This window comes from Tetrao urogallus (assembly GCF_951394365.1).
Source record: "Tetrao urogallus genome assembly, chromosome: 2".
Lineage (NCBI taxonomy): Eukaryota > Metazoa > Chordata > Aves > Galliformes > Phasianidae > Tetrao > Tetrao urogallus.
Window position 1 is genome coordinate 106,057,674 of NC_136814.1, and position 27,767 is coordinate 106,085,440.

Genomic DNA, 27,767 nt, shown 5'->3' on the forward strand with positions numbered 1-27,767 from the left:
ATGGAGCATCGGTCATGGGTCGAACCAGTGCTTCGCCCATCCTCAGGTCGTGTCTCCAGGAGCAGCTTCATAGGAAACAGGCAAGTAGGGCTCATCCCACCCCTCTGAACGTTTCCCTGAGGGTGGGGGAGGCTTTCTTCTACCTTCTTCCTCTTTCATTCCCTCTTCATTTGATATCTCCCTGCCCTGTGTCCTTCCCCCTCTATCCATAAGACAGAGAGGAAAGATGGGAGCAGCACCAGTGGTTGCTATAACGTGGTCCCAAGGGATGGTTTTCAAGGAGGCTTTTCCCTTGGTTTGCAGCTGAAGGAGAGAAATGTGTGCCAGGTGTGTGTACCTTGATCCTCCCATCCTCCCAGTTCCCCAGGGCCTGCGGTGGAAGAGATCAAAGTGTATGTGTGGGGGAGGCTGGTTGGAGCTGGACACTGCTGTGATCAGCAGGGGAAGGGTCCTGAGCTCAGGAGTTGTTTCTGACAAGGCTTTCCAAGCAATTGGAAGCGTTCGGAAGTGGGGCTGGAGATGTACATCTCTCTCTATAGAGGTTCCTTCTTTCCCTGTGGAGATCCCATCTTTCCCCATGGAGATGTACATCTTTCCTTGTGGTCCGAGGCCCCATCTGAGCGTGTTGGGAAGGGGGATCGTTCCTGCTGAGGCCTGACCCAAGGGGCTGATGGATCCTGCAAAATCCCATCAATTTCACATGGAAAAGGCTTCCCTTGCTGATGAGAGCTCATCTGAACTACTCGTGTTGTCTCCACAAGGAGGGCTTGCAGGAGGGGCATATCTCAGGGCAGAAATATGGCTGACCAAATGTAGTGGTGTGGAGGGACGCCGCATCCATCTCCTCATGCCCCCATCACTAAGGGCACAGCCCTTCCTCATGTCCCCATGGCTGAAGGCTAGGTTGGTTTAGGCCAGGCTCACTCCACATCCCTGCAGATCACCAGAATGTGCCCACAAAGTATTTCAAAACAGAGCTTTGCAGTTTTTGGCTAAGGAGCACAGGCTGTGCCCATTTTCACAGGATTTAGACCTCAGTCAGAGCTAGCCTGTGGAGTGGATCTCCCTTTGCCATGCTCCAACTTGCCTATAACCCATGAACAAGCTTTGGACTGAAATGCCAACAGAAATTGTTATGCAGCAATGCAGCTTTATGATAACATTGCTCATACATGGTAAGCACCAGAGATACTCCTGGCACTCAAAGAGTTGTGTGTTCTTCTCCTGGCCCTGCCCTCCTATTTCCTCTCTCCAGTGCATCCCCATCCCCATGCTGCAGGATCTCAGCTCCTGTAGATCCATCCCCACCTGGCCATCACAACATTAGAGCTGAGGTCATGATGAAAGCGTTTTCAAAAGGCATTCACAGAATCATGAAGGTTGGAAAAGACCACTGAGATCATGAAGTGTGACATTGACCTATCACCACCATACCCACTGACCACGTCTCTCAGTGCCACATCCCCATGGTTATGGAGCACCTCCAGGGGCAGAGACCCCACCACCTCCCTGAGCAGCTGTGCCAGCACATAACCGTTGTTTTAGAAAAGAAATATTTCCTAATATCCAACCTGAACTGGATGACATTTGAGCATTGCCAATAGGAACCTTCCAGGTCTTCAGTGATTTTGTGTAGATGCAACATGTAACATAGGCATCTGCTTCACTCTCCAACGGAGGCCGTGATGCTCAGTGCTCTGTGCTTTCCAGCTCTACTTTCTACATTGCTTTTCTAACTCCTCTATGCGCACTCTGGTCCCTCCAAGTGAGAAGTAGCTTTTGGCCATAGGAGTGATCATGACTTTAGCTGCGGATGCAGCACTGCATGCATTGCCTTCTTTCTGAGACAGACCTTCTGTGGGATTGGTGCTGTTTATAGCACAGCACGTTTCTTGTTGCTCAATTCTGACTTCTAACCACCTCCTAGCAACAGACCCGCTAATCATGCAGACTTAAACATAGCGTTAAAAACATCTTTACCAAACCCCAGCAGAACTGGAAAGCAGTCACAGCAGCGATGGCTTCTTTGTTCCCATTTGAGTAGCTGATCTAATCAAGCTCTTCTGTAATTCTTTGGTGCTGTGTCTTGCAAAGCAATCCGAGGTTGCCTAGTTTGGAAATGTAATGAACTATTTTGTTAAGATAGAAGAAAGCTTCCAGAGTATGTAATACATCTGGGACATGCCTAGATCTGGGGGGAAATTTCAATGGATCTTTTTTTCTCCTCACTTATTCAACTGCAAATCTGGCATATCTAAATCATTGTATCTAAAGTGAGCTGATTTCATTCATCCTTTCTGGTAGGAGAAAGAGAGCTTCAGCAATCAAGACCCTTCATTTTTAGAATATGTTTTTATAGTTTTGCATTTTTAAATGCCATTTCCTTTTAAACCCATTTTCTTATGAAAGACTTTCTGAAGTTTTAAAATGAAGTGAAATATCTAATCTGGGTCAACTATGAAAACACTTTGCTGGACCCCCTCTAAAGTCTGAATGTAAAGGAGGCCATTTTGAGATTTACTGGGGGTTTTTGGAGCTGCCCTCACAGTGAAACACTTTTGGCTTGCTCAGGCCTTAAGTTCTTTTTCCATGGCACAATTTCATGGGGGTGAAGCAAATAACGAGCCGAGACTTCTGCTTTTCTGCAAGATTCGGTCTTCTTGTTTCCCCATGCACGCCCATGCAATCCCAAGGCTGCTCATCTGTGTCATCCACATCCCCATTGCAGAAAACATCAGAAGAAACATTTGTTTGGGTAGCAGAAAGAAGCCAACTGCAGGAGATGGCATGCCTGTGATATAGGATTGCTTACCCAGAGAGGATGGGAAAATTAGGTCTTGCCACACCTGGCTTAGCACAGGTACTTCCATCCTGTTCTCCCATCTGCTGCAACAAATACAAATACCTGTGTGTATCCAGCAGGTCCATTTTGTCACCATCTTGTTTGTTTGTTTTGACACCCTAAAGAACTGAGAAGGCCCAGCATTGAGAAAAGGCAGATCCTCAAACCCTATGATCAGCAAAGACTTGTGTTCACCTCTACTGGACTCCTTAATGGGACTTCAGGCACAGCTTGATGGCTTGTTTCAGTAGGGAATGTTCTGCAAACCCTTTCAAAGACGGGCGTTGATAGAACCTTCAGTCACATCCTTGATTCTCCATCACAATTCTGTCACCCAGTTGTCAGTGGAAGCTTTGCATGAGATGAGCTCTGATGGGGTCTACAGAAACCTCCCTTGGACCATTGTTGCAGGAACATATGTACCTGCATCCGGCTCTCCTGAGCCAAAGTGTCCCCTCTAAAGACCATCTTCTTTCCTATCCAAGCATCCAGTGTGTGTATGATGTGCATGTGTGTCATGCATTTGTTCAGAGACGGATGCTGCACAGGGCTCACCATTCTTGTGTCTTTCAGGTTGCTCAGCAAGGGCTCACTTGACTCTCTCAAGGAGACTTCTGCGTGAAATATTCTTACTCAAAATTTGCCAGCAACCGAGCTGGACATCTGGAAAATTTTGCATTGCATCAAATACTTTTATTCAGTTTTGAACTCTGGTTGCTTTAAAAAGATGTTCTTAAAATAAATTGTGTTGGTTTTGAACTTGAGTAGACTTGAGGAAATGAGTGAAAAGAAGAATGAACACAGGAGAGCATTTTAGTTAAGTATTATCGATGCAATGAATAGTTTTCTTATCTATACTCAAGGACTATCAGAAGGAGAGGTTTCCTCACTTTCAGTAATTAATAATCATGGAATCACAGAATGGTTTGGTTTGGGAGAGACCTTTAAGATCATCCAGTTCCAACCTCCTGCTATAGCCAGGGACACCTCCTTGTTTTTCTGACTTGCTATTTTCTCTTCAGTGCTCTTTTCCTCTAGGGAGAAACAAGCCAACAAAACAACCAAACAAAACAACAGCAACAAAAAAGAGCAAATAAGATGCCGGGAGAATTATCAGTTACTTTCAGTTGTTTTTCTCAATCTTACTTTTTTGTGTGCGACATAGATTTAAAAAGAAATTAACCATAAGCAGAAATGCTCTGAATAGTGTGCGTTCCTCTCATCCACCTTTTTTTGGGGGGAAAAAAGAAATTAAGAAAATGAAAACTTCACCAGCAATGTGCTGGGAGATGACAAGCAGCGTTCTGTTTCGGTCACTGTTGGACTGCGGCATGATCTGTCCATTTATCTAGGACCTTCTGGCACGAAGGGTGGGCTCATTGGATACCGAAGGCCTTGGCAGTGTGAACGTTGGGTTCTGTAGGGGTTATGATTACCCAGAGCTGTGCAAATCTCTGTGTGCAGTGCAGGAAAAGATGTGGGTGGGAGCGGATGACCTTTACCGGAGATTTCTCACCAGTTCTATTTCCCGCCTGAGATGGGACGAGTTGTTTGCTTCTCGGTGTGGCTTTGCACAGCTGTGTCCTTGACACTTGTATGTTTGTGGGGAGAAAGCTCCGTGGTGGGACACGGCCCTACCTGCAGCAGGAGGGTTGGAGCTTGATGATCCTCCAGGTTCCTTCCAACCCGAGCCATTCTATGACACCCAGATGTCACAAGGGCGATCCCCTGGACACAGCAACACTGTGTGGACATGCAGAGCTCAGAGCATGGTCCCTGCTCTCCTCAAACCTTGTCAGTAGAGATGGGATGGCCACAAAGCCCTTTGTCATCTGATGGCACTTGCTGTAGCTGACACCTCTTCATGCCCTCCATGACACGGCTCCACCAGTGCCATCCCTGAGAGTGACTCAAGATCCCAAAACGTGTATTCCTCATCCTGCATATTGTTCATTGGTCCTTTCATAAAACAATCCTGGTGGCGTGATTGATGGTTGAAATATAGCAGACTTCTGCTATTTCTCTTATACCCTAACTCCATAGAAAAGGTAGCAATTGACATGCCAGCAACTCCCATTTAGGGGAAAAGTATATCAAAGATCCTGTGATGGGTATTTAGACAACATGTACAAAGACCATAGAAATGTATCTAAGGCAAAGGCAACCTGCACTGAGTCTCTGCCCAGAGAGATGCTGAGGTCTATCTACAGGTGGATGGACCACCTGAAGGCTCGGGTTTGAGAAAAGCCCAGAGATGTATGGATGCTGTAAAGCTTTTGTTTGGGGAAAATAACACATGTGAGTCTACCCATTTTCTTCATTTTAGCAGAAGGGAGAAGGTAGTTCAAAAAAGAAATTGGGGTCTTCCAACTTCTCTGCTCTTGAGGCTCCTCATCTTCTGCTCATCTTGAGTTCATCATCTCAGAGCTTGTGAAGACCCTACTTGGAGTCTTTTTTCTTCTTGGGGCCATCATCTCCTTCTCTCTCAAGGACTGAAGACTTTTCTTGGTCACCTTAGAATACTGAGATGGCTCTGTTGGAAACTTTCTCATTCCAAAGGTCCCAGATTTTGATACATGAGAACCATACTAGAAAAGAAAAATTTCACTTTTACTTGGATAATTTTTTTCCCACAAGTCTGATTTGCTGGAAAGTTTTTAGAATCCTCTGTTGGATTCTAATCATGACACAGCATCAGATTGACATCTGGGGGAGATGACTATTAATGTTGTTCCCTGGATCTTTAGTCCTTTGTATTTGTTGCAGACCTTGAGACATTTTGGCAAAATCTGAAGTCAATGTGTCATTGACCAGATACAAAGATTTGAAGTTTGGATTTGATTTGTTGTTGTTGTTGCCTTTTCCTTGATGTTTCAACCATATATTTTGATGTCTTTTTTTTTTTTTTTTTTTTTCAAAACAGAGACCAGGGCAAAATTTGGTGCTGGATGATGTGGTGATGTAGATACTTTATATGCTTTTGCCAATAGCTTTACAATAATGTGAGCTTCAAATGCTCCCTACATGTTTAAGGAGCTGAGAAGACTAAGACTGCAGCAGTTTGGCTATTTTTACCTAGACCTGGTATTATGCTGGGATTATTGATCAGAATTACATTTCAGGGCCGCAAATTAAGCCAGGCCTCTAGCACAAGTATGGAAAGACTTAGAGTGGACCAGAAGATAGCTCATGGAAAGAGATTTATTAACTTGTGTCTAGTGCTTCTCCAGGTGCCTGGGATGTGTGTTCTCTAACCCACGTCTATCTGGAAAACATAATTCATGATGTGCAGGAGACCCACACCTTGTGAGACCTGAGAGCATCTCAGACAGTACTGGGGCATTGCACACGGCCAACTGAATCAAGCTCTATGCCCACACTTTTTAGGTAGGATTGTTGGGGTGGTTTTAGATTCATCCATCCACTGTCCCACTGCCCCTCATTCACATCTTCGCTTTCTTCTTCATGAGTGAGAAGGTTGCTTTGTCTCTCACTGCTTACATCCTTCCCCAAGAACAATTTAATTATAAAATACTTTCTGGTCTTTCTTCCAGGATGGGGTTGATTGGGAGCAAAAACCAGCTGATGTCCAATGAGAAATTTACATCAGGAAGCAATCCGAAAAACAGGAGTAGGCCTCCTCCTGCCCCACCCAAAGTAAGTCTCCAGCTTTGTGTCCTTACCGAAGTCCTCAGCAGCCCAGATAGTGTCTGGAGTTATGCAGGCAATACCTCTGTGTGCCAGTAGGAGCTGGAGTACTTCTGTTGTCTGAAATTTAGTCAACCAATTGGGAAAAGTTCAAAGCGAGGGAAAACAAATGTTTACACCTGGCTTATCCCCATCAGCTTCTTAATACGGGGTGAACAGTTCCATCATCACCTTCTTGCTCTGAGTTTTTTCTCCGTAAAGTGGATTCCATTTTCTCTTTGTGTTATGGATGTCAACTTTCTGAGTGTGCTTGCAATAATGGTGCTCTGAAGCACTGTGTTATGCTGAGCATCACTTGGGCTCTGCTGCCTTCAGCTCTCTGCAATCCAGGCTCATGTTGCTGACTTGCAAAAAGCACAAAGATGGGTCAGATTCAAGCTAAGATTCAGTGCTGCCACATTCAAACCACAGAGGAAGCTTTACCATCAGGGAGGGCAAGGAGCTTAATTGATAGAGGGTCTGCAGCTGATCTGTGTTGGGCTGAGAATCAGAAATGCTGAGCTCCTGCTGCTCCCTGTGAACTCAAACAGCCCATGTTTGCATGAGCACAGATCAGTCAGCTACTGGGTTCAGATTTTGGTGCCCTAAAATGATAAACTCCACATATAAGCCTAGGAAATCACTTAATCTAGCCGCCTCTCACTGTATGGAAAACATGAAGATGTTTTCTTTCTTCCTGCCCTTGTCAGTAGTGCAGCCAGATGCCAGCACAGGAGAAACTCTGGGTGCAACTTGTAAGTGAAAACCGTCTCAGGTCTCAAGCTCTCAGAGGAGGGAGGCATTACCTAGGGGGTGAGCAGCCCTCCCTCCCTCCCTGCACTGCTGCTAAGCAGGAAGTCAAAGAGTAACATGGGTTGGAAGCAATGCATGTTTTTTAATGCTTTGTCTCTAGTTCACTCCTTTGGCAAATGTATAAATATCCCTGGCAGCGGTCAAAGGCTCCCTTCAGTGGGTCTTAGGTTACTAGAGAGTCACTGCCTCTTTTTAAAACGTATCCCCGAGCAAAAAATATTCCACAAGCCTTGGGACAATCACAGCAAAGAGCATCCCAGGGTTTCTGCTTCAAATAATACTGCAACAGTTGTTTCTCCATGGGGGCCATTCACGTCTCATCCTCCATTGATCCAAGACTGGGCATCAGAGCTAGACAGAGCAGGGTCTGAATGAGTGGCTAGGAAGTTACATTTTTATTTACAAGGCAGTCAAGGTTTATGCAAGGTGAAAGTCAAGCCATCTACAAATACCTCACAGCAATACATAATAAAACCATCACGACATGTAGGGATCCAGGTGTGTGGGCTGTTGGCTGGCTGCAGTGGGCTCCCTCTCATCTCTGAAGCTGAAAGCAGGTCCTTCTGTAAGCATGGCAAAGTAATTATGTCTTCTTTTCTTGTTCTGTTTCAATCAAAGGGCAGACAGTTTATCAGCCTCTCTCATCTAAACCAAGCCTCTGCACAAGGTAAGATGCTGAGTTCAATTGCTGTTTCCTTCGCCTTCCTGTGGGGCTTTGCAGAGTGGTGGTCCTCCATCAGCAGGTCTTGAGAATGAGCTGTCATGTTACAACCATGTGGTTTTTGTAATTTTAGTGTTGCCAGGAAAGGAGTTTATTGTTCATTTTGAAAGAGTTTAAATCACTACATGCTGATAGCGGCCAGTTTCTCCTACTCATCGAAGAAATTAAGAGAGAAATGCACTCCTTCCCTGGCTGAGCAAAGTGAGATCTGAGGCACCAACTGCATGAGATCCATCTGTCTGCAGCACAAGAACCTGTGGATGCGATATCCAGCCAGCTGAAGATTTCAGAGGAAACAGCAGAGAGAGACTACAAAGAGAATGAGAAGAAAGAAAAGTACAAAATAAAGATGCTCAGAGCCCCTGCTCGGAGCCTAGTTGTTGGCTTCAACCACCTCTGCAATTATCAGCAGATTGCAGATGGCATTTTGACGATGATTGCCTTTCAGCAGGAAGCCCTCTGCTACCTCTGCCCAGCCTCCAACAGCAGCTTGAAGTTCTTTGTGTCAAAGAGATTTTGCAGATTACAGACTGAGAGAGAGAATTAGAAGAAGGCGAAAATATAGAGGAAGCTTGGACAGAAGCGTTTGGCAAATCGCAACATTTTCTCATGTGGATGGAAGAGTAGAAGGGGACATAGGGCTAAGGATAGGAAAAAGAAAGATAATGGATATGATCAGTGTAACAGCAGATCTGGCCTTCATGGTCTTATGACAAAATGGCCTGGGTTGCAAAGGAGCACAATGCTCATCCAGTTCCAACCCCCTGCTGTGTGCAGGTCACCAACCAGCAGCCCGGGCTGCCCAGAGCCACATCCAGCCTGGCCTTGAATGCCTGCAGGGATGGGGCATCCACAGCCTCCTTGGGCAACCTGTTCCAGTGCCTCACCACCCTCTGGGGGAAAAACTTCCTCCTCATATCCAACCTAAACCTCCCCTGTCTCAGTTTAAGACCATTCCCCCTTGTCCTATCACTATCCATTCATGTAAAAACAGTCATTTACAAGTCTTCTACCTCCACAACTGAGCAGACATCACTGTTTTTTCATGCTTATTTTTTCAGCAAAGTTTTTGCTCTGTCTAGAAGCATGACAGAAGTTGTCTTCAGAGACGCCTTTTACTTCTGCTTCATGCCAGAAGGCAGAAGTGGAAAGATGCAAAAAAATGCATTAAGTACCATGATAGACATTTGCAGATGTCAAAATGCTGTTGCTTGTTGGGTATGGTTCCAGTTTTGGAGGAATACTCTCACTGACAATTCAGGAACTTCTTGTTTTTCTCTATCGGTGCCTAAGTTTCCAGAAATGATGCTATGTCTGCCTTTGTCCTGTGTAGCAACATGAGATGGCAGGAACCATGTGAGACATCTGAAATATTCTGGTGACAAAGAATTATTCAAGGGAACTGATAAACAAAACATAATTTCCAGACAATTCAATCATATAACAAAAACAGAAGATCTGAATTAGATCCTGTGAGAGCATTTCAAGGTGAAAGTGTTGACTACGAATGCTTGACAAGTAATATTAATTGAGAAACAACCTCAGCTTCCCTTCCCTTCCCTTCCCTTCCCTTCCCTTCCCTTCCCTTCCCTTCCCTTCCCTTCCCTTCCCTTCCCTTCCCTTCCCTTCCCTTCCCTTCCCTTCCCTTCCCTTCCCTTCCCTTCCCTTCCCTTCCCTTCCCTTCCCTTCCCTTCCCTTCCCTTCCCTTCCCTCTCCAGTTCTTCCTTTCCCTTTTCCCCAATTTTCCCTATTTTCCCCTTCCCTTTCTCTTTCCCTTTCCTTTCATTACAACTTTTTTTCTCCTTCTGCTCTTGTTGTTGTGCATCTTCTCCACAACTTCAAGATTTCACACTGCCATCTTAGAAATTATTTATGTTTTGCTATAAAATCCTAATTCCTCCTGTCATTTTTTGTCTTAATGGAAGTAGCATGAAGACAGGCAAGAGGTACATAACTCTGAGTTCAGCTGTGGCAGCGTTGTGAACCCACTCTTCACTTACTGTGGGTTATTCCATCGTGTGAGTCTCTCATTCATTTTACCACAGATCCTTAATCACAGTGCCTCTAAGGTCGGTGTTGGGTCCTCCCTCCACTCTATGAAGTCAAAATGTACCTTTAATTCTGCACTTCCAAAACCCTCAGCACATCATAGACCAGGTCCAAGCACACAGCTCCATTGCTAGAGCTGCTGCTCTTAGCTTGCATTAGATAGATAAGATGTAGAGATAGGAAGAATAACACCCACCCTTACCCTTTCAGCTGCTCACAGCTGAGTGTAAGCACTACTGATGGAAACAACTGATTGTTTTGGATGCTTCTCATCATGCATCATTATAACCTAAGAGTGCACAAAGAATCAGCTTCTCCACAAGGATGTTTCTTCCAGTTGAGGAACTGCAACTTCTTCAACCTCAGGGCTTGTTTTCGACTAATCATAGCATGAGCAGGTCTGATTTTCAGAAGGTGAGAGCTGAGTGTGCTGTGGAAATAGAAGTCCTTTGAAGTACTGCAAAATTAGCATCCAAGTTCTTGGTTATTTTATTGTTCCCTGAAGATGGATTTGAGTTTGATGAGGATGCTGCCAGGAATGTGGCTATTATTGGAAAAGGAAAGAGGAATTTCTTCTACTGAGAAGGCTTATTTCTCAGTGAGAAATGAGGAGTTCTTGTACAAAAATATCATTCTCAATCAAAAGTAAGAGAGGGAAGGAAGATGAGGGTGAGTGTTCCAGTTTCCTAATAAAAGAAGTTAGAAGTTACAGTCTGATATGATTTTATGAGGAAAGCAGAAATTGCCTGCAAAAACATTCACTGAGTCAAAATGGTGCATGGATGCAGAAGGCAGAAACGTATCTGGCAGAAAACATTCTTTCACTGCAAACTTATGCTCTGAAGGCACGCTTTCCAAGCAGACCTTGGTGAACCAGCCCATGTCTTGCTGAGCTGGGAAACAGGACCCAATTTTAACAGCATATCTCTTGGTTGAGCCAACGTAGTGTCACAGAATCATGGAATCATTTGAATTGGAAGGGACTCTTGAAGGCCATCTGATCCCACTCCCTGCACTGACTGGGGACACCCACAGCTCCATCAGTGCTCACAGCCCCATCCAGCCTGACCTTGGCTGTTTCCAACCCAACGTCACCCACCACCTCTCTGAGCAACCTGTTCCAGCACCTCACAACTGTCTTTAACCCTACTGCCAGCTCTAAACCAATTCACCATCCTCTGTAAGACACTGCCACAACCATAGCATGGCTCCACCACCATGGGATGCTTGCAAACACCTTCCATTCATGACGGGGCAACGGTGGGAAGCCTGGTTGAAGCATTTCCATTTAGCCATCAAACTGGCGCTCGGCCTACGCAAACTGAGCTGGTATCTCACTTTCCTGACAGCAGCTCTGAGCCAAGACGCGTTTGGCTCGCCATCAAAGCCCTTGTGCTGCTAGCACTATCTGCAAAGCAGTTGCTCCCAGCAGCCCCGACGGCTTCATGACCTAACTCAGTCAAATGGGCCAAGAAAGCATCATCGGTGCTGTTTCTCAGCAGGGTGACAGACTCAGAGAGGGAAGGAGCTGCTTTCATCATGAGATGGCAAGTCCTGCTGGCTTGGCCGGAGAGAGCGCTTTTCTTCTGGCTCACATCGGCGTGCAATGTTTCTCAGCATGAATGTTGAAGAGGGGATAAGAGGGAGTCGCGTTATTTTTTCACCATGCAAACCCTTTTTCTTGTCCTTGCAAAATGTATTCCCTTTCTTTCTCGATTTCTCTCTTTTGGGTGGGTTGGTTTTTCTTTTTTGGTTGTTTACTTTTGGTTTTGTTTATCTGTACTTCCCTTAGTTGCTTAAACATCAAAACTACATTTTTTCTTTCTTTTCTTCCTTTTTTTTTTTTTTTTTAAAATTATTCGAACATGCAGCCACTCGATACTTGACATTTACTTCTACTTTTCAAAGGAAAAGCAGAACTAGTGCGTGATTTCACTCACAAGAGGAGTGGGATGGTGCACATAGAGGGCACATTGACCAGCCACCTTGTAGCAGGCAATGCCCGGCACCTCTTGTGTTGGAGAAGCTGAGATAACACCTGCTTTTCCCGAAGGCAGCAAGTGGATGGATGGATGCACTGCTAATGCCAAATGCTCTGAGATCCCTCAAAGGGAAGCTCCCAGCCTTGCAAGCTATTTTAAGACTTCAAAGCCCTGCGACCGGCCACGCTTTTCCCCTCATGTAGGAAAGAGCACAGCTCTGCTGAAACTTCTCCTGCACCTCCAAGTTCCTCCTCGCAACTGCTCACAGCTTGGGTTTGCAAAGCTGCTCCCACCCCTCCCACGCTGACCCTCCACATCCCTCATTGCCCGCCAGTCGCCAGCGGCTCCAGCGCCCGAGCTGCCCCACAGACGTCTTATCTGCTGATGACAAAAGGCCAGTCTGGCTCTCTTGCTGGTGGCATTATTTGAAAAGGTCACACGGAGACAGTGGCTTGACAGTCTGTTTTGAAAAACACTGCGTATAGCCTGTCCGTGGCTCTTGGTGCATTTGTTAGGCTGCCTGAAAGCTAAAAACATTCCATGGCAAAGCATCTCTTTTTTGTTTTGCTCTTTTTCCTCTTTTTCTTTTTCCTCTTCATTTCTTTCTCTTTTTCCTCTTCTTTTTCCTTTTTTTCTTTTTCTTTTTCCATTTATTTTTCATCTCATTTTTCCTCTTCTTTTTCCTTTCTTCCTTTCTTCTTTTTCTTTCCCTTTCTTCTTCTCCTTCCTTCTTTTCTTTTCTTCTTTCTTCTTTTCCTTCCTTCTTTTCCTTTCTTCTTCTCCTTTTTCTTTTTTCTTTTGCTTTTTTCTTTTTCTTTTTCTTTTTCTTTTTCTTTTTCTTTTTCTTTTTCTTTTTCTTTTCTTTTTCTTTTTCTTTTTCTTTTTCTTTTCCTTTTCCTTTTCCTTTTTCTTTTTCTTTTTCTTTTTCTTTTTCTTTTTCTTTTTCTTTTTCTTTTTCTTTTTCTTTTTCTTTTTCTTTTTCTTTTTCTTTTTCTTTTTCTTTTTCTTTTTCTTTTTCTTTTTCTTTTTCTTTTTCTTTTCCTTTTCCTTTTCCTTTTCCTTTTCCTTTTCCTTTCCCTTTTCCTTTTCCTTTTTCTCTCTTCTTTTTCTTTTTCTCTCTTTTTTTTTTCCTTTTCCTTTTCTCTCTTCTTTTTCCTCTTCTTTTTTTATTTTTCCTCTTCTTTTTCTTTTCTTTTTCCTTTTCATTGTTTTTTTAATCCCTCTTTTTTGTTGTTGTTGTTGTTATGTTGCTTATTCCTTACCCTTTTCTCTTTCCCTTTTCTCTTCCCTTTTCCTTTCCCCCTTTTTTTTTGTTTTTGTTGTTTTTCTACCACGTTTTGGTTCAGTGATTGTGTTTGTGCATCTATGCCGATCACCTTCATAGGTTTTGCTCTGTCCCAAAATAGCTGCTCGTTTCTGCTTCAGCAGCTGCAAGCACACATTAAAGGTCACACAACCTCTCCACGAGCAGCACCAGCAAGGGATGCACATGTAGCAGCTCCGCTCCCATACAGAGATCCCCCAGCCCACAGATCAGCCTCATGCACACACGCAGTGCCATGCACAGTACAGCTTGTGTGCAACAGGGCGCAGAAATTCATTTGGCCAAAAGATGTGCCTGACCAGCACGGGTGTAGTTAGGGTGTCAGGGTAAGGGATGAGGACTCAGTCCTGCTCACAGCCTTGGCCCAAGTGGGTTGCAAGAGAAATGGGAGACACGGAGCATTGGTTTTGGGGTCTGGAGAGAGGAAATGCTGAAGCAACCACTGCCCTCACGGGAATTGTAGCTGAACCAAAGTGAGCAGCTGGGTGCTGGAGCTGAAGACAGCAGCATGACTTACATGTGGTGTTGACACATCTGCAAGAGATGGCACGTAAAAGGGATGGAGAGATATGGGCTGAGCTGAGAGCGTTTGGAGGGAGAGTCAGACCCTTGCAACGGGCTCCACTGGCAGGAACTGAAATGTATCCGTATCTTCTCTAGACAAGAAAGCCTCCTCTTTTGGAGTCAAAATCCCCGGGCAATGTTGCCACAGCAGATTTTGTTTACTGTCACATAGAACCGAGGCCAAGCACTGGCGGATTATTTCTGACTTTTCTTATTCCACACAAACACTTCTTCCTTGTTGACACGCTGGGTTTTGTGTATGTGGGGATCTGGAGTGCTTTAAAAAGCGAAGCACAGGAAACCTGGGTAAAATAGAGTTAGCTCTGAGCAGAGGTTGAGGCTGGCAGGATAGATGGGCTGGGGGAAATCTTGGCTTTGGGATCATGGGAAAGGGGGGAAGTGCCCCACTGGACCACTGAGTGTGTATCACCCCCAGTAAAGAGCTGAATTCAATATGCTGCTTTTTCTTGTAGATGACATCATTGTGATTGCACTGTATGACTTTGCTGCTTCAAGTGACCGTGATCTGGAGCTGGTCAAGGGGGAGAAACTTCAGATCCTCTCCAAGTAAGGGATGCTAAAGTCGAGCACAACCAGGCTGGTAGAGGTGGGGACTTTGAGATCAGACATGAATTTGCTGCCCACCAGAGCTGTGAAGGTGTGGAAGGTGACACTGTCCTGCTTTCCTGAGGTTACAGGCACTTTGGAGTCAGGTTGTGTCCATGCCTGGCTGCTGCTGGGACCTTCTCCCCTGCCAGTTCACAGGGGTGCAGAAGTTGGATGAATAACACCACTAAAGTAGCCCGTTGCATATTTTGTGCTGATCGTGCTTTTGCAAAGGATGTGGGTTGGGCGCTGTCAGAGAAAAGGACAGAGTTGAGCCAGGGAGAGGAATGATTTCATTTCATCTTCTAAAACTCATGAGAGAAGAGGCCAGCTGTTCATCTACCCAACCCATAAAAGGGCAGGAGTGAATTTTGGCCCCGTTTAGCCTCGGAGGGCTGCTCTGTCCTTGGCTATCCTGTGAGGCAGCCTCCAGAAGGGACAGAATGGACACATGGAGCATGGGAACGTGGTCCCACTGGAGGGGCATGGCTTTTAGTCATGGCTCGTTCTTGAGTAGGACAGCAAAGCTGGTGGCTGGTAGATAAAGGTAGGAGCAGAATGGAGGAGTCCCCATGTCCCTGTGCAAGTGACAAAATTAAGTGATGGTGACCTTGATGTCCCACGTCTCCCTTTTGGTGCACAGCAGAGGTTTGGGTCTATGCTTCCTCTGCATCAATGGAAAGAAGCTGTCACCTTGAGAAGCCACTGACAGGCCACACGCTGTTTTTCTCAGCAGCCTTCAAACAAGTGGTGACCCTAGGAGAATGAGCTCACAGAGTAACATCTCCCCTAAAGAGCACTCAGAACACCATAAACCGTGTTGTCCTCTAATCCGTACCCGTTTGTGAAGCCTCCTCTGGGCACTGACACTTCTTCTTCTTGCTTTGCAGCGAGGGGGACTGGTGGCTGGCCAAATCCCTCCGAAGTGGGAAGAAAGGCTACATCCCCAGCAACTTCGTTGCACTAGTAGACAGCCTGGAACAGGAAAAGTAAGTGCATAAACTGGTGAGGGGTGAAGGTTGATGCAGGGCTTTCCTTCCCAAAACAGCATCCTAACACTAGCTGTTGCTTTAGCCCAGATGTAGGCTTCCCTGCAAAGAATGATTTGATCCAATAGGGTTTCTGTATCAAAGCAGAAGGAAAGGTTTATTCCCCATCTTTTATCCTCCTCGATGGTATTCAGTTACAGAGGATTAGCCCCAGTAATCCCCCTTGGGATCCACCTTGGCAATCGCCTCTTAGAGAGAACCAGCCGTTACTGAGTTCAGCATGCAGAAATGGGATCAAGGCACAGATGCTCTTTGTATCCAAGGGATATGTTTTAATGGCAGTTGGCACCTCCAGCCCATGTATCTGCTTCACACTTGGCCTTTCTGGGCTTACTGGTTTGCCAGGTGAGCTGTGGGTCCCTGCCCTGGCTGGGCTTGTGTATAGCAGCTCTGGAACAAACTCAGCTCTCTGCTTTGCTTGAACAGGCAGTGAAGCAAGCCCAAAGTGACAGAAATCTGCTGTTTATATACCGAAAACATCTCATTACTGCCACTTTCCAGCAAATGAAAATCTATTAACCGATAAAAATAACCCTTCATTTCAGAGTGTAACAGTAAAAAAACGAACCAACTGGAAAGAATGTCCTTTTTCTTATTCCGAGCTTTTCCTTTTCCAAAACGGTTTTACCTTTTCCGTCTCCCAGGTGGTTTTTTAAAACTCTGAGCAGAAAAGATGCTGAACGGCTGCTGTTGTCTTCTGGGAACAAAATTGGCTCCTTCCTTGTTCGAGAGAGCGAGACCAGCACAGGTGAGATCCACAGAGCGACTGCTGGGCATGGGCACAGCTTGGAGGACCTTCCAGACCTGAGCTGCGTGGTTCAGCAATGCCAGTGTTGGAGTTTGCTGTGGGACAGAACCACGCTTGGCAGGCTCAGCAGGGCTGCATTAGATGTCCTCATGATGCTCCTCATATCGATCAGGCTGTGGTGAGGGTGGTTCCTATCACCACAGCTCGTGGCAGAGATGCAGGAACAGAGATAAGCACCAAAGACTTTCCAAAACAATGCTTTAGAGGCTTTTTCTTTTTTCTTTCTTTCTTTTTTTTTTTCTTTTTTTTTTTCCCCTTTTTTTCTCCCTAAGGAAATATTTCTCTCTTGTTTTGCTTTTTCCTTTTATTTATTTATTTTATTATTTTTAAAATGGTGATTCCTCTACACACCGCTGGGGAAACATCTCTGCATCTCTTAGGCAGTGGATATTATTGTTAACTAATACTTAACACAGGGAGGAGGTGGGTTCACCATCCCTGGAGGTGTTCCATAACTGTGGGGATGTGGCACTGAGGGTTGTGGTTAGTAAGCATGGTGGGGCTGGGCTGGGGTTGTGCTGGATAACCTTACAGGTCTTTTCCAACCTGAATGGTTCTATGATTCTGTGATTCAATGGGGCTTGATCTGGTTGCCTAAACATAGATATCTCAGAGCCATCCAGATGCTCCATAAAATACAGTTTTGCATCATACCTGCCAGGCCCATGCAGATGTCCCATAACATCTCACAGGTATGTGATACCCATGTTTAGGGGACTAAACAGCCCTTGGAATGATCTGGAGCAGAATCCTTTGTACCTTCAGTGCTTTTCCCATACCAAACTTGCTACTCTTTAAGCAGAAAGACACTGAGAGTCCCTGAGGGATGACCCCAAACCCAGAACAGGAGGCTCTGAGACTTAGGACAAGATTTGGTGGTGCCCACACTGTTCTGAGCTGGCATCCAGCACAGAATGTGGACCTATCTGTATGTAAACCCAGGTTTGTGCTGGGATGTGATGCAGGAATGTAGGGGAAAGTCCTTGTGATTGAGAGGCAGTAACCCCTTTTGGCCATCCTAACTATCACTAGGAAAGGTGAGACTCTTGCCATCCACATGGCTCCATGTAATGTTTTAAATGTTCTGCTGTCATTGAGAGAAGAGAGAACAGGTGCTTTCCAACTCTTATGATTTGCATTTACACATTTCTCCCAGAGGAACAGGAACCAAACACAGTGAATGACAGGGAAAGCTCCACGGCACTCACTCCAGCAAACCAAACTCTGGCTTTGGATGAAATGTGATCATAAGATCTAATGACAGGATAAGGATTAGCCAGGTAGTAGGTAGGTGATATGTTGGCCCGGAGGATGCCTGGAGCCCCTGTCACTGCTGCATGCTGCACATCACTGCTCTGAAAGACACAGGAGGTTTGGAAGGTCTGTCAGGTCTGGAGAGCAGGTCCTGCAGGAGAGCAGACACTTGGGGTGCAACCATACTAACAAATAGATCTCTGCTGGCTTGCAGTCCCCAGGCACACATAGGCACACGTTAGTCATTAATTCCTGCTCTGCCTTCTGTAGGGCTGTGTGTCATCACTGCAGATGGGTTCACACCATGTCTGGCTCCTTCCTTTTGCAGACCTTGCTCTGCAGAAGCCCCTACATGCCCTAAGCCATGTCCATGCATGCTACTCACTCTTGGACTCATGCCCTATAAGCCCAACTTTGCTGAGCTGTAGCCTGGCCTGTGCATTGTTTCAGTCACCGTGAAATTAAAATAACATCACCAGCAGCCACAGCAACAATAATAGAAGCAATAATAATAACAATGACAATAATAATATTGCATGAATGTGGTTAATCCATTCTAGCCAAACTTATGCTAAAGCACTGCAGGCACAAGCCCTATGGCATCACCTCTCTGCCCTCAACAAGAACCATACATGTCTCTCTGGGAATGACACTCTTAGTTGTGTAGTTGTAGCCCTTAATCAACGAGACATGGGCTGTGGAAAACGAGCCATTCTTTGGCCCTTTGCTGGAGTATTTTGTTGCACTCTTGAGGATGGTGCAGGGCTCCATAATGCCCAAGCGGTGCGCTTCCAGTCTTGGATTCCCTTGATCTGCATATAAACCAGGGGGTCTTCCATGAACATTACATGACTGTATTTCATAGTTTGGAACAGAATTCATCCCAAAGCAACTGCTTGCTTGTGGAAAACTTGTAGACTCTCCCAGATCCTGCTGGTCGAGGCTCATAATCAACAGCAATAGAGCAATGTCCACAGAAGTGATTTTCTATTGTTACTTTTTTTAAATTATCAGCACAAGGAATGTTTGCAGATGTAGTGCAGGAAACTGCAGTGAGAACTGATGCTGTGATGAAGAAACACCAGCCAGGCAGCATTACGTGCTGGCAAGTTTTCCCCTCATGTGGAGGATTAAGGTTTCACAGTCAGCATGGAATGCCCCATTTCTGCTTATGATCCTATATGACAGATACATGCTTTCTGACATATATAGCCTTGCCTCTTCAGATGTTTAAAAGGCAGCCTATCAACCCAGTTGATGTATTGGACTCTTAACAGCCCAGCAGGCTTATAACAGCTTTCTCCAGAAATGCGATCCAGACAAAGGGGGAAAAAAAGTAATGTTGAGCTGTATTGAAATTTACCCTGACATAAGTGTGAAGTTGCTGCAGTGTCTTGTTCTGGTTGTTTTGGTTTCTTTCTGTGAGAAAAAAAATAATTTTATATATATATGTATATATATGTATATGCTCATAAATCCATGGGTTGGATTATAACCCCATTATAAGGCGAAAACAGATCAGTGTGGAATTGGGTTTGGGCTATGGGCTGTAGGAAAAGACCTTGGAGACCTTGGATAACACTGAAAAGGGACACATTTCTTGACCTTATTTCTCCTGTGAACCAATATTCTGGTTGTACTGGTGGGTTGTTTCTACAAACTGGCAGGTCTGCAGTCACTTGCTTTGTCCGGATGAGGTGGTATGGTTGAGAGAGCTCAGATGAAAAAGGGAAGCTGTGGAAAGACTATGATGACCTAAAAAGATGTGTTTTTGATGACCATGTGGTTTCCACAGGGCCTTTGGTCACCGCATACACAAGTCTTACCCAATCAAGCTTCAACTGGCCCAGTCAAGCTCTAGTGAAACTTCACCCTCTTCACATGCAGAATCATAGAATCACAGAATCACCAAGGTTGGAAAAAACCTTTGAGATCATCCAGTCCAACCATCCACCTGTCACCAATAGTACTCACTAAACTGTAGTAGGCAATGCAACACTAAACCACGTCTCTCAACACAAAATCCAAACATAAAAAAAGATGGAAAGATGGAAATTAGCAGTTTTGGAGCCCGATGAGAAGGAATCAGCAAGGGCTGGGAGAAGTGCCTACAGCTGCAGACAGCTGAGATAAGAGAGGGTTGCTGGTCCCTGAGTTGCTGCTTGTCCTCACATTTTTTTCTCTTGCTTGCCCTCCAGGTGCCTATTCCTTGTCTGTGAGAGACAGTGATTCTGCTCATGGGGACATCATCAAACACTACAGGATCCGCTCCTTAGACGGTGGAGGTTATTACATCTCCCCAAGGATGACTTTTGCCACCCTGCCAGAGCTAATCCATCATTACAGCCGTAAGTTGCTTTCCTTCCCTACTGATTTCCAGCAGGAGGTGGGCAGAGGGAGGGTGGGCTTGCTAGCCACCACCATTACTCCATCCACTCTCCTGAGCAAGATACTCTCCTCCAAACTGGGCTCCCATGCCCTGTCTTTTGCCCTTGGGCAATGTGAGGGTGAGCTCTGCCTCCCACCTTGTAACTGGGAAGTCACCAAGAGAACGGAGCACTGAAGGGAAGGAGGAACACCTGGAAAGGTTTGGGACTTGCTAAACAAGCTGCTCTCCCTTATGACTCTTTTTGGGCCTCTTCCTTTCATTGGATCCATTTTGGCTGTGCTGATCCCTGTGGCTGAAACAGTGTGGGGTTATGGAGTTGTCCCATGAGCCGGCTTTTTCCTCTTCAAGGAGGAGCTGGTTAGTTCTGGGGCTGAAAGTTTGCTGTCAAACTGTCCATTGAACTGTCTTGTGTTTTTTGCTCACACAGAGAGGGGAGATGGTCTGTGCCAGAGGCTCATAGCTCCCTGCACATCTCTGGCTCCCCAGAGGCCCTGGGTACAGGATGAGTGGGAGATCCCACGGGAGTCTCTGAAACTTGTGAAGAAGCTTGGCAGCGGGCAGTTTGGGGAAGTGTGGATGGGTAAGTACAGTGACCCCATTCCAGGGAAGAAATGTATAAACAGAGGAGATAGAAAACCCTCTTTCCTCAAGACAGGACTGGTCTGGGTATGGGTATGAACACCTGAAGTATGAACACCTACTTTTTGGGCACACCCGCAGCAGTAGATGCTGTTCTCCTGGGAAGGACCAGACAGGTTGTACTTGCATGGTTCAGCATGGGCTTCATAGGGCAGATGTGACTGATGTGCCTCTCCAATCTCCTCCTATCCCTGCTGTTGCTCACAGCCTGCTGGTCTGAGATTTACCACTCTCTTTTGCTGGGAGGTTGAAAACTGTTTCTGTGGTTTTCTGCTTCCTGCTCCACCAGCTCTTCTTATGTGGCCCAACAGAGCCTGCAGAGAGGCCAGAATTCCTCAGTGCATCTTTATCTCCCTGCAGGCTACTACAAGAACAACTTCAAGGTGGCTGTGAAGACCATGAAGGAGGGCAGCATGGATCCCAATGCTTTCTTGGCAGAGGCAAACTTGATGAAGAAGCTCCAGCATAATAAGCTGGTCCGGCTCTATGCTGTAGTCACAAAGCAGCCAATTTACATTGTGACAGAGTACATGGCCAATGGTAAGAGCCTTACCAAATGCTTTTGTTAGAATCCTTGCAAAATCAAGTCAGTGAGATGACTGGTACTCCAATGTGTAATGGGTGGACATTGTACCAAACTGACAAGAAAAGCAGTAAGTGATCTAGGAGGCTGTTTCTGGAAAAGGAAGGGATTCTTTGAGTGATTAAATGCGTGGTTACATATTTCATAAGCCACTTCATAAAATGCTGGCACTCCATTTGAAGATTATCTCAAGTTCTGATCTCCCCATTCCTATTGGAAGTGCAGAATTTTGTTCTCGTGGTGAAATTATTTTTTTGCCCCTCTTGACCATGAGGCATTGAGTGAAGAATGTCCAGCACTTTACAGAGGTGTGTGCAGGGAAGAACTTGGCTGCTCTTCAGAACACTGTCAGAAGGTGCTGCGGGGGGACACCCACTGCCTTCCCTTGGATTTTCTCCAGGATGTGGGCAGATTTGTTGCCTGTTCAGAGAAGCACCAGAGAAAGCAAATGCACAGACATATTCAGAAGACTCACAACCATCTCTTCTCTTTTGCAGGGTGTTTGCTGGATTATTTGAAGACAGAGGAAGGAAGCCAACTGAATCTGCCCAAACTCATTGATATGTCTGCTCAGGTTAGTGATCAGCCATTGGTAATGAACTGGAGGCCATCATTTGTTTTTGTCCCTTGCAAGTTCAAAGTAAGTCTGTGCCAGCATCGAGTGTCACAGAGGAAAACAGCACCTCCTGGTATGCTGTCAGAAGGTTCCTCTTTCAGCCCTCATCTTAATGTGCATGTCACATCAGCAATGCTCTGCTGGCCTTTGGGCAGCCTCAGAGGAACTTAATGCAGTGCTAGAGGACACCTTTTTTTTTTTTTTTTTTTTTTTTTGCTTATTTTTTATTGTTGTAGTTTTGTCTGTTTGTTTTTGGTTTGTTTTATTTTTATGGCTTACTGAGCAGGAAGAAGGTTTTTTCTCTTAAGACAAAAAGGAAAACTCAACAAAGAGAGTTTCACTGTAGAGACCTGCTGGCTTTCCTCAGTTCTTCCCTCCTGATGATGGGTCATTAAAGATGTTCTGCTCCTCAAAACTGCATATATCATTCCTTATGAGAACTACTTTTTGCCTTTGTAGGATTTTGTTCTTTTAAGTTTTGTCGTTTTAATCCATCTGCAACCCCCTTATTTAGTATTTTTCCCTCAATTTCTTCCTTCCTTCTCTCATTCACTTTTCCCTTCCCTACTTGTCTCCTTGCCTTTTCTCATTATTTGATCTCTTGAAATATATTGCCTGTGGTTTGTTTCAAACATCTGACAATAAGCATAATGATCCAAATCCATTGCTATCAGAGAACCATTGGATTTGGCAGGAGATTTACACCTCAGAACATGGCTCAGTGCATTTCTGTGGAAGAGGAGAGCAATAACGAACATGTGGAATGATAGAGAATTTCCAGGCAGTAGTATGGAATAGTCTGAAAATTGCCTGTCCCCAGCACCACGGTTGTATAGGTCTGATGACACAGACTTTGCAGGAGACCATGAGAGAGACCTTTTCCAATGCAACTTCCAGAGTTGAGAACCTAAACATCTCTCTGAGCTCAGGGTTTGAGCCCTGAATGTGACCTGGTTGTTCTGAGCTGCCGGAAACCCATTCACTGCAGTGGAGAAGGCTGAAGAGTCCCCATATAGTTGGCACTGACACTGGGGTTCAGCACAAGTGCATGTGGATGTCCCCTCTCCGTGGGCACCTGGAAGCACCTTTCTGGGCATCCCTCCATACTCTTTGCAGGACCCTGAACTGCCCATGGCTTCCAGGACAAAAGCCCACACATCTGAGCAATGTGATGCCCCACACGAGCCGCCTGAAGTGCATGAGAAGGATTCTGCCCATCCTTCGTGCTGTGGGCGTCAATTCAAAGATTTCATCATTCCCTTCGCTCCTCGGCTGGCTTCAGACACTCAGTATCTCTGAGATGAGGAGGAGGAGGAGGAAGAAGGCAGTCTCTTGAGATATTTTGCAATCTATGACTGTCTGTGGTATTGGGATGACCCAGCAGGCATCCAACCCCATCAAACATAATTTTGGATCCACTAGCATCCGTTGGGGCTAAAATTAGAAAGTACTGGGCTGATGCACTTGATCCTGTGGTCACTCTTCAGCATGAAAGCTCAAAAGATCTCTGGGCCGGAACGAGCCTATCACTGGGTCCTATCTCATCAGGTCAGGAGAGGAAATGACATCAATTCTTCCATTTTCCACTACAGAAGGCAGCACATGCACAGAAGGGGTTTTGATACAAGTTAGAAACGCAGCATTGGAAAGTATGTGTTAGTATCCTGTTTGAAACCACATGTAAGTTGAGAAGCTGATGTGAATCTGTACGGGGTGGAAAATTGCTCTGCCATCACCCACAGGCGTTTAAAAGCTTTAATAGGTGCTAACCATTATTAGCAGTGCTGCGTGCATCCACTCATCCTGAAAAATGCCTGGCACAAATCTGGACTTGGCTGATACAGTAGTTTTGGAATCCCACATCACCCAGCACTCAGTGATAAAAGATCACTGCCCTCGTTTATAGGGGTTCATCGCACACCCCAGGGCTGCTCCAATGAGCTGAATGCTGAAGGATGATCTCAGGAGAAAGAGCCTCCCAAAATACGGAGGTGACTGAAGAAGGCAATTTGTTCTCAGGACAAGGGGTCTGCATAGGGACATACCCTCTGTGTCAGTCATATTACTATGCATATCTGGGTTTTCTTCTCTATTGCATCCCATAGAAATCTGAGGGCAGCTACATTCTGTCCTTGGTTCCTATTCTGGATCCAACCCAATGGATGAAAACATGAGTCTCATCTCTATTGTAGAAGGCTCTCCAATGATCTGCAACCCACTCTAAAGAAGGTCTGCTTAGGAGAGCAGAGGAGGTTGCTGAAGAGACTTTGATTCTCCTGGATCTGGACTTCAGTACTGTGACTGAGAGACAGACAAGCTCTCTGAGTGGTTTTTGTTTTGTTTTGTTTTTAATTCTTCTTTTTTGAATTCACTTATTTTATCTGTAGTATTGATGATTAAAATCCCAACTAGAAGGGATAGTCCTGTGGCAGAAATCGGGAATCCACTGATGTGGCTTCAGATTAGCTTCAACTTTCTGCAGCTCACTACAGACACAACTCAAAGCCACAACTTCTGAGCAAAACAGAGAGTGATGCTTCTGCTCCGCTTGACTTGGCTGTTCAAAGCTTTGAGAGACTGGCTGAATGCTGGTAGAGCTGCACGTATGCATAGATATGTGGGTAACATCTGTGTACGTGCAGATGTTTCTGTCTACCTGTTTATCTACCTGTCTATGGATCTATCTGATTATCCACCCACCCATCCGCGCATCCATCCATCCATCCATCCATCCATCCATCCATCCATCCATCCATCCATCCATCCACCCACCCACCCACCCACCCACCCATCCATCCATCCATCCATCCACCCACCCACCCACCCACCCACCCACCCATCCATCCATCCATCCATCCATCCATCCATCCATCCATCCACCCACCCACCCACCCACCCACCCACCCATCCACGCATCCATCCATCCATCCATCCATCCATCCATCCATCCATCCATCCATCCATCCATCCATCCATCCATCCATCCATCCATCCACCCACCCACCCACCCACCCATCCATCCATCCATCCATCCATCCATCCATCCATCCACCCACCCACCCACCCATCCATCCATCCATCCACCCACCCACCCACCCATCCATCCATCCATCCATCCATCCATCCAAGGATGTAATCCCATGCACATGGAGGCATTTGGGCAACCCTACATACAAGTTGTGCATCCATAAGGGTGGGCGAGATGCAACCATGCTAAGAAGTGGTCCTTGGGAAGGTGACAGATGAAGATGGGCTCTGTTCTCCTTCCCTAGGTGGCAGAGGGAATGGCATACATTGAGAGAATGAACTCCATCCACCGTGACTTGAGAGCTGCTAACATCCTTGTCTCAGAGACACTCTGCTGCAAAATTGCTGATTTTGGCTTGGCCAGGATCATCGAGGATGAATACCTGGCACAAGAAGGTGGGTGCCATTCCTGCACTGCCTCAGTCTCTAATTTCCCTTACCTCCAGTCCTCTTACCTTGTAGATGTGCCAAGACACAGGGCATCCAAAGGCTGGGCTGGGACCAGAGTCCCCATTTCTGCCCTTGTAGTACCCAGGCAGCAGGCTCAGAAAGCGCCAGGCTCCCAGGAGAGGCAGCAGCACTTGGGAACATAAATAAACAAATGAGGTTTGCAGGTGGAAATGGGGAAAAAGGCCTTTGGGTACTGTTTGGAGGAGTGCTGCTGAATCTCAGGTTGCATCCCTAGAGAAATCTGACCTCCACTAATGAAGCCTGCTGCCTGCACCTACATGTGAACAGTGAGTCAGCCCAAAGGGGAGGAAAGGGAAATGTAATTCGGTCACTGCACCGCAGGACTGCGGAGGGGAGCTGGAGCCTTAAACCTGGACATAGAGAAGCTGGCAGATGTCCCAAGCAAGCAAAGCCCAGAGCAAATCAGGTCCCTGTGCATCAGGACGTGTGTGTATTTCTGAGCACATACAGGTCAGAAAATCATTAAAGCTGGAATAGCTTTGATTCTACTGGGGAAAGACCAAATTGGTGCAGACTGTTGTCAGGTAGGAATAACCCTTTAATGAAAGCAACTATTGCCTTCCTCTGGCCGCATCTTCATAACCTTCAGTAAGTCACACTGCAGCTCCTCAGTGCAGCCAACAGCATGCAAAACCCAGGGCTCATGCCTTGCTATGCCCACAGGCACCTTCACATCCTACATTTCCCTTTTCTTCCACTGAACAGGAGCCAAATTCCCGATCAAATGGACAGCACCAGAAGCCATTAACTTTGGGGTTTTCACCATCAAGTCTGACGTGTGGTCTTTTGGGATCCTCTTAACTGAAATCATAACCTACGGCAGGATCCCTTATCCAGGTATGGTGAGTAGGGGATGAGCACACATCAGCTTGAAATGATTTAGTGATGGCTTCAGAGCACCTGTTGATTGCTTCAGAGCATGTACCGATGGCTTCAGAGCATCTAGTGATGGCTTTAAAGTATCTACTGGTGCCTTTAAAGAACCTAGTGGTGTCTTCAAAGCATCTACTGATGGCTTCAAGGAATTTAGGGATGGCTTCAAAGCATCTAATGAGGGCTTCAAGTGCTTTACGCCTGGAGACTGCAGATGGGTACTTCCAATCCAGCCACAGCCTGTAGAAGGGAGTTGGGGGTGGGGTGATTGGATGATGAGGGACTGCAGATGGGGATGATGCTCAAATGTAGCCCAGCATCTGGTCTTCCCTTGTCCCCACATCCTCACAGTGCTCAATAACCCATGATGGGCTATCTTCTTTTCTAGGGATGACCAACCCTGAGGTGATTCGCAACCTGGAGCAGGGTTACCGCATGCCCTGCCCGGATATGTGTCCAGCTGAGCTCTACAGCATCATCCTGAGATGCTGGCGAAACAAACCTGAGGAGCGCCCGACCTTTGAGTACCTGCAGTCCGTCCTTGAGGACTTTTACACGGCCACAGAGAAGCAGTATGAGGCAGAGCCTCAGCCATAAGCCACCGGCACCTGGGGACAGAGGAAAGCCACCATCCTGCACAGGTTGGTGATGGCTCTTGTCAGGATCTCCCTTTCTCCTGTGTGCTGCCACGATGGATTTGGGGATGGGGAGAAAGGAGGGACGTGAGGGAAGTGGATGGTGTCACAGCTCCCCAGCTTCCCCCAGGAAGAGGGGATTACTGCCTGGAGGGTGGCATGGGGCTGCATGCAATGCCACTGTCCCCTCCACACCGCAGGAAGGTGTCCTGTCTGCACCTCCTGGGGCTTCATCAGGCCTCCGAGCTCTGGAGTCATTCCTGCCTGGGTTGTCAACCCTGAATCCTCAATAAAGAACCGGAGAGACCATTTTCCATTTTATTTTATTCCTCCGTCAGGATGGCAGCGTGCTCCTGCATTTTCCATTCCCATTTCCCAGCTCCCTGAGAGGAGGTTGTGCTCTGCTCGCAGCTAACAGCAATAGGACGAGAGGTGATGGCCTCACGCTGTGCCAGGGGACGGTCAGGTTGGACGTTAGGAAACATTTCTTCCCCAAAAAAGCGGTGATGCAGTGGCACAGCTGCCCAGGGAGGTGGTGGGGTCACTGTCCCTGGGGGTGTTCCAGAAAAGGATGGATGTGGCACTGAGGGACACGGTCTAGAGTGGTCACAGGCATTGGTTGATGGTTGGTTTGGGTGATGTGGTTGATCTTTCCAACCCTGATGATTCCGAGTCATCCTCCCAGCCCAAGGAGGAGAAGAGGAGAGGTTCGTGGTGTGGCCACCAGATGTCTCCACTTCCCCGTGAATCTGAGGGCTCCGAGCATAGCGGGGAGGGAGGGAAAACGATACAGAAATGTCCAAATTAAAACAAAATGGAACAAAATAAAATAAAA

The 27,767-nt window shown here is 46.2% G+C and overlaps 1 protein-coding gene across 1 annotated transcript; it reads left to right on the top strand.

Moving 5' to 3' along the window:
• On the top strand, window positions 1-26,894 carry BLK (BLK proto-oncogene, Src family tyrosine kinase; the record flags this gene model as incomplete). Its single annotated transcript, XM_079532665.1, has 13 exons — window positions 1-80; window positions 6,397-6,499; window positions 7,961-8,009; window positions 14,456-14,549; window positions 15,479-15,577; window positions 16,282-16,385; window positions 19,898-20,047; window positions 20,516-20,668; window positions 21,088-21,267; window positions 21,808-21,884; window positions 25,199-25,349; window positions 26,130-26,261; window positions 26,686-26,894. The coding sequence occupies 13 exons, from the start codon at window positions 1-3 to the stop codon at window positions 26,892-26,894; spliced, it is 1,581 nt and encodes a 526-aa protein (XP_079388791.1).
• Between the last annotated feature and the right edge of the window lie 873 nt (window positions 26,895-27,767).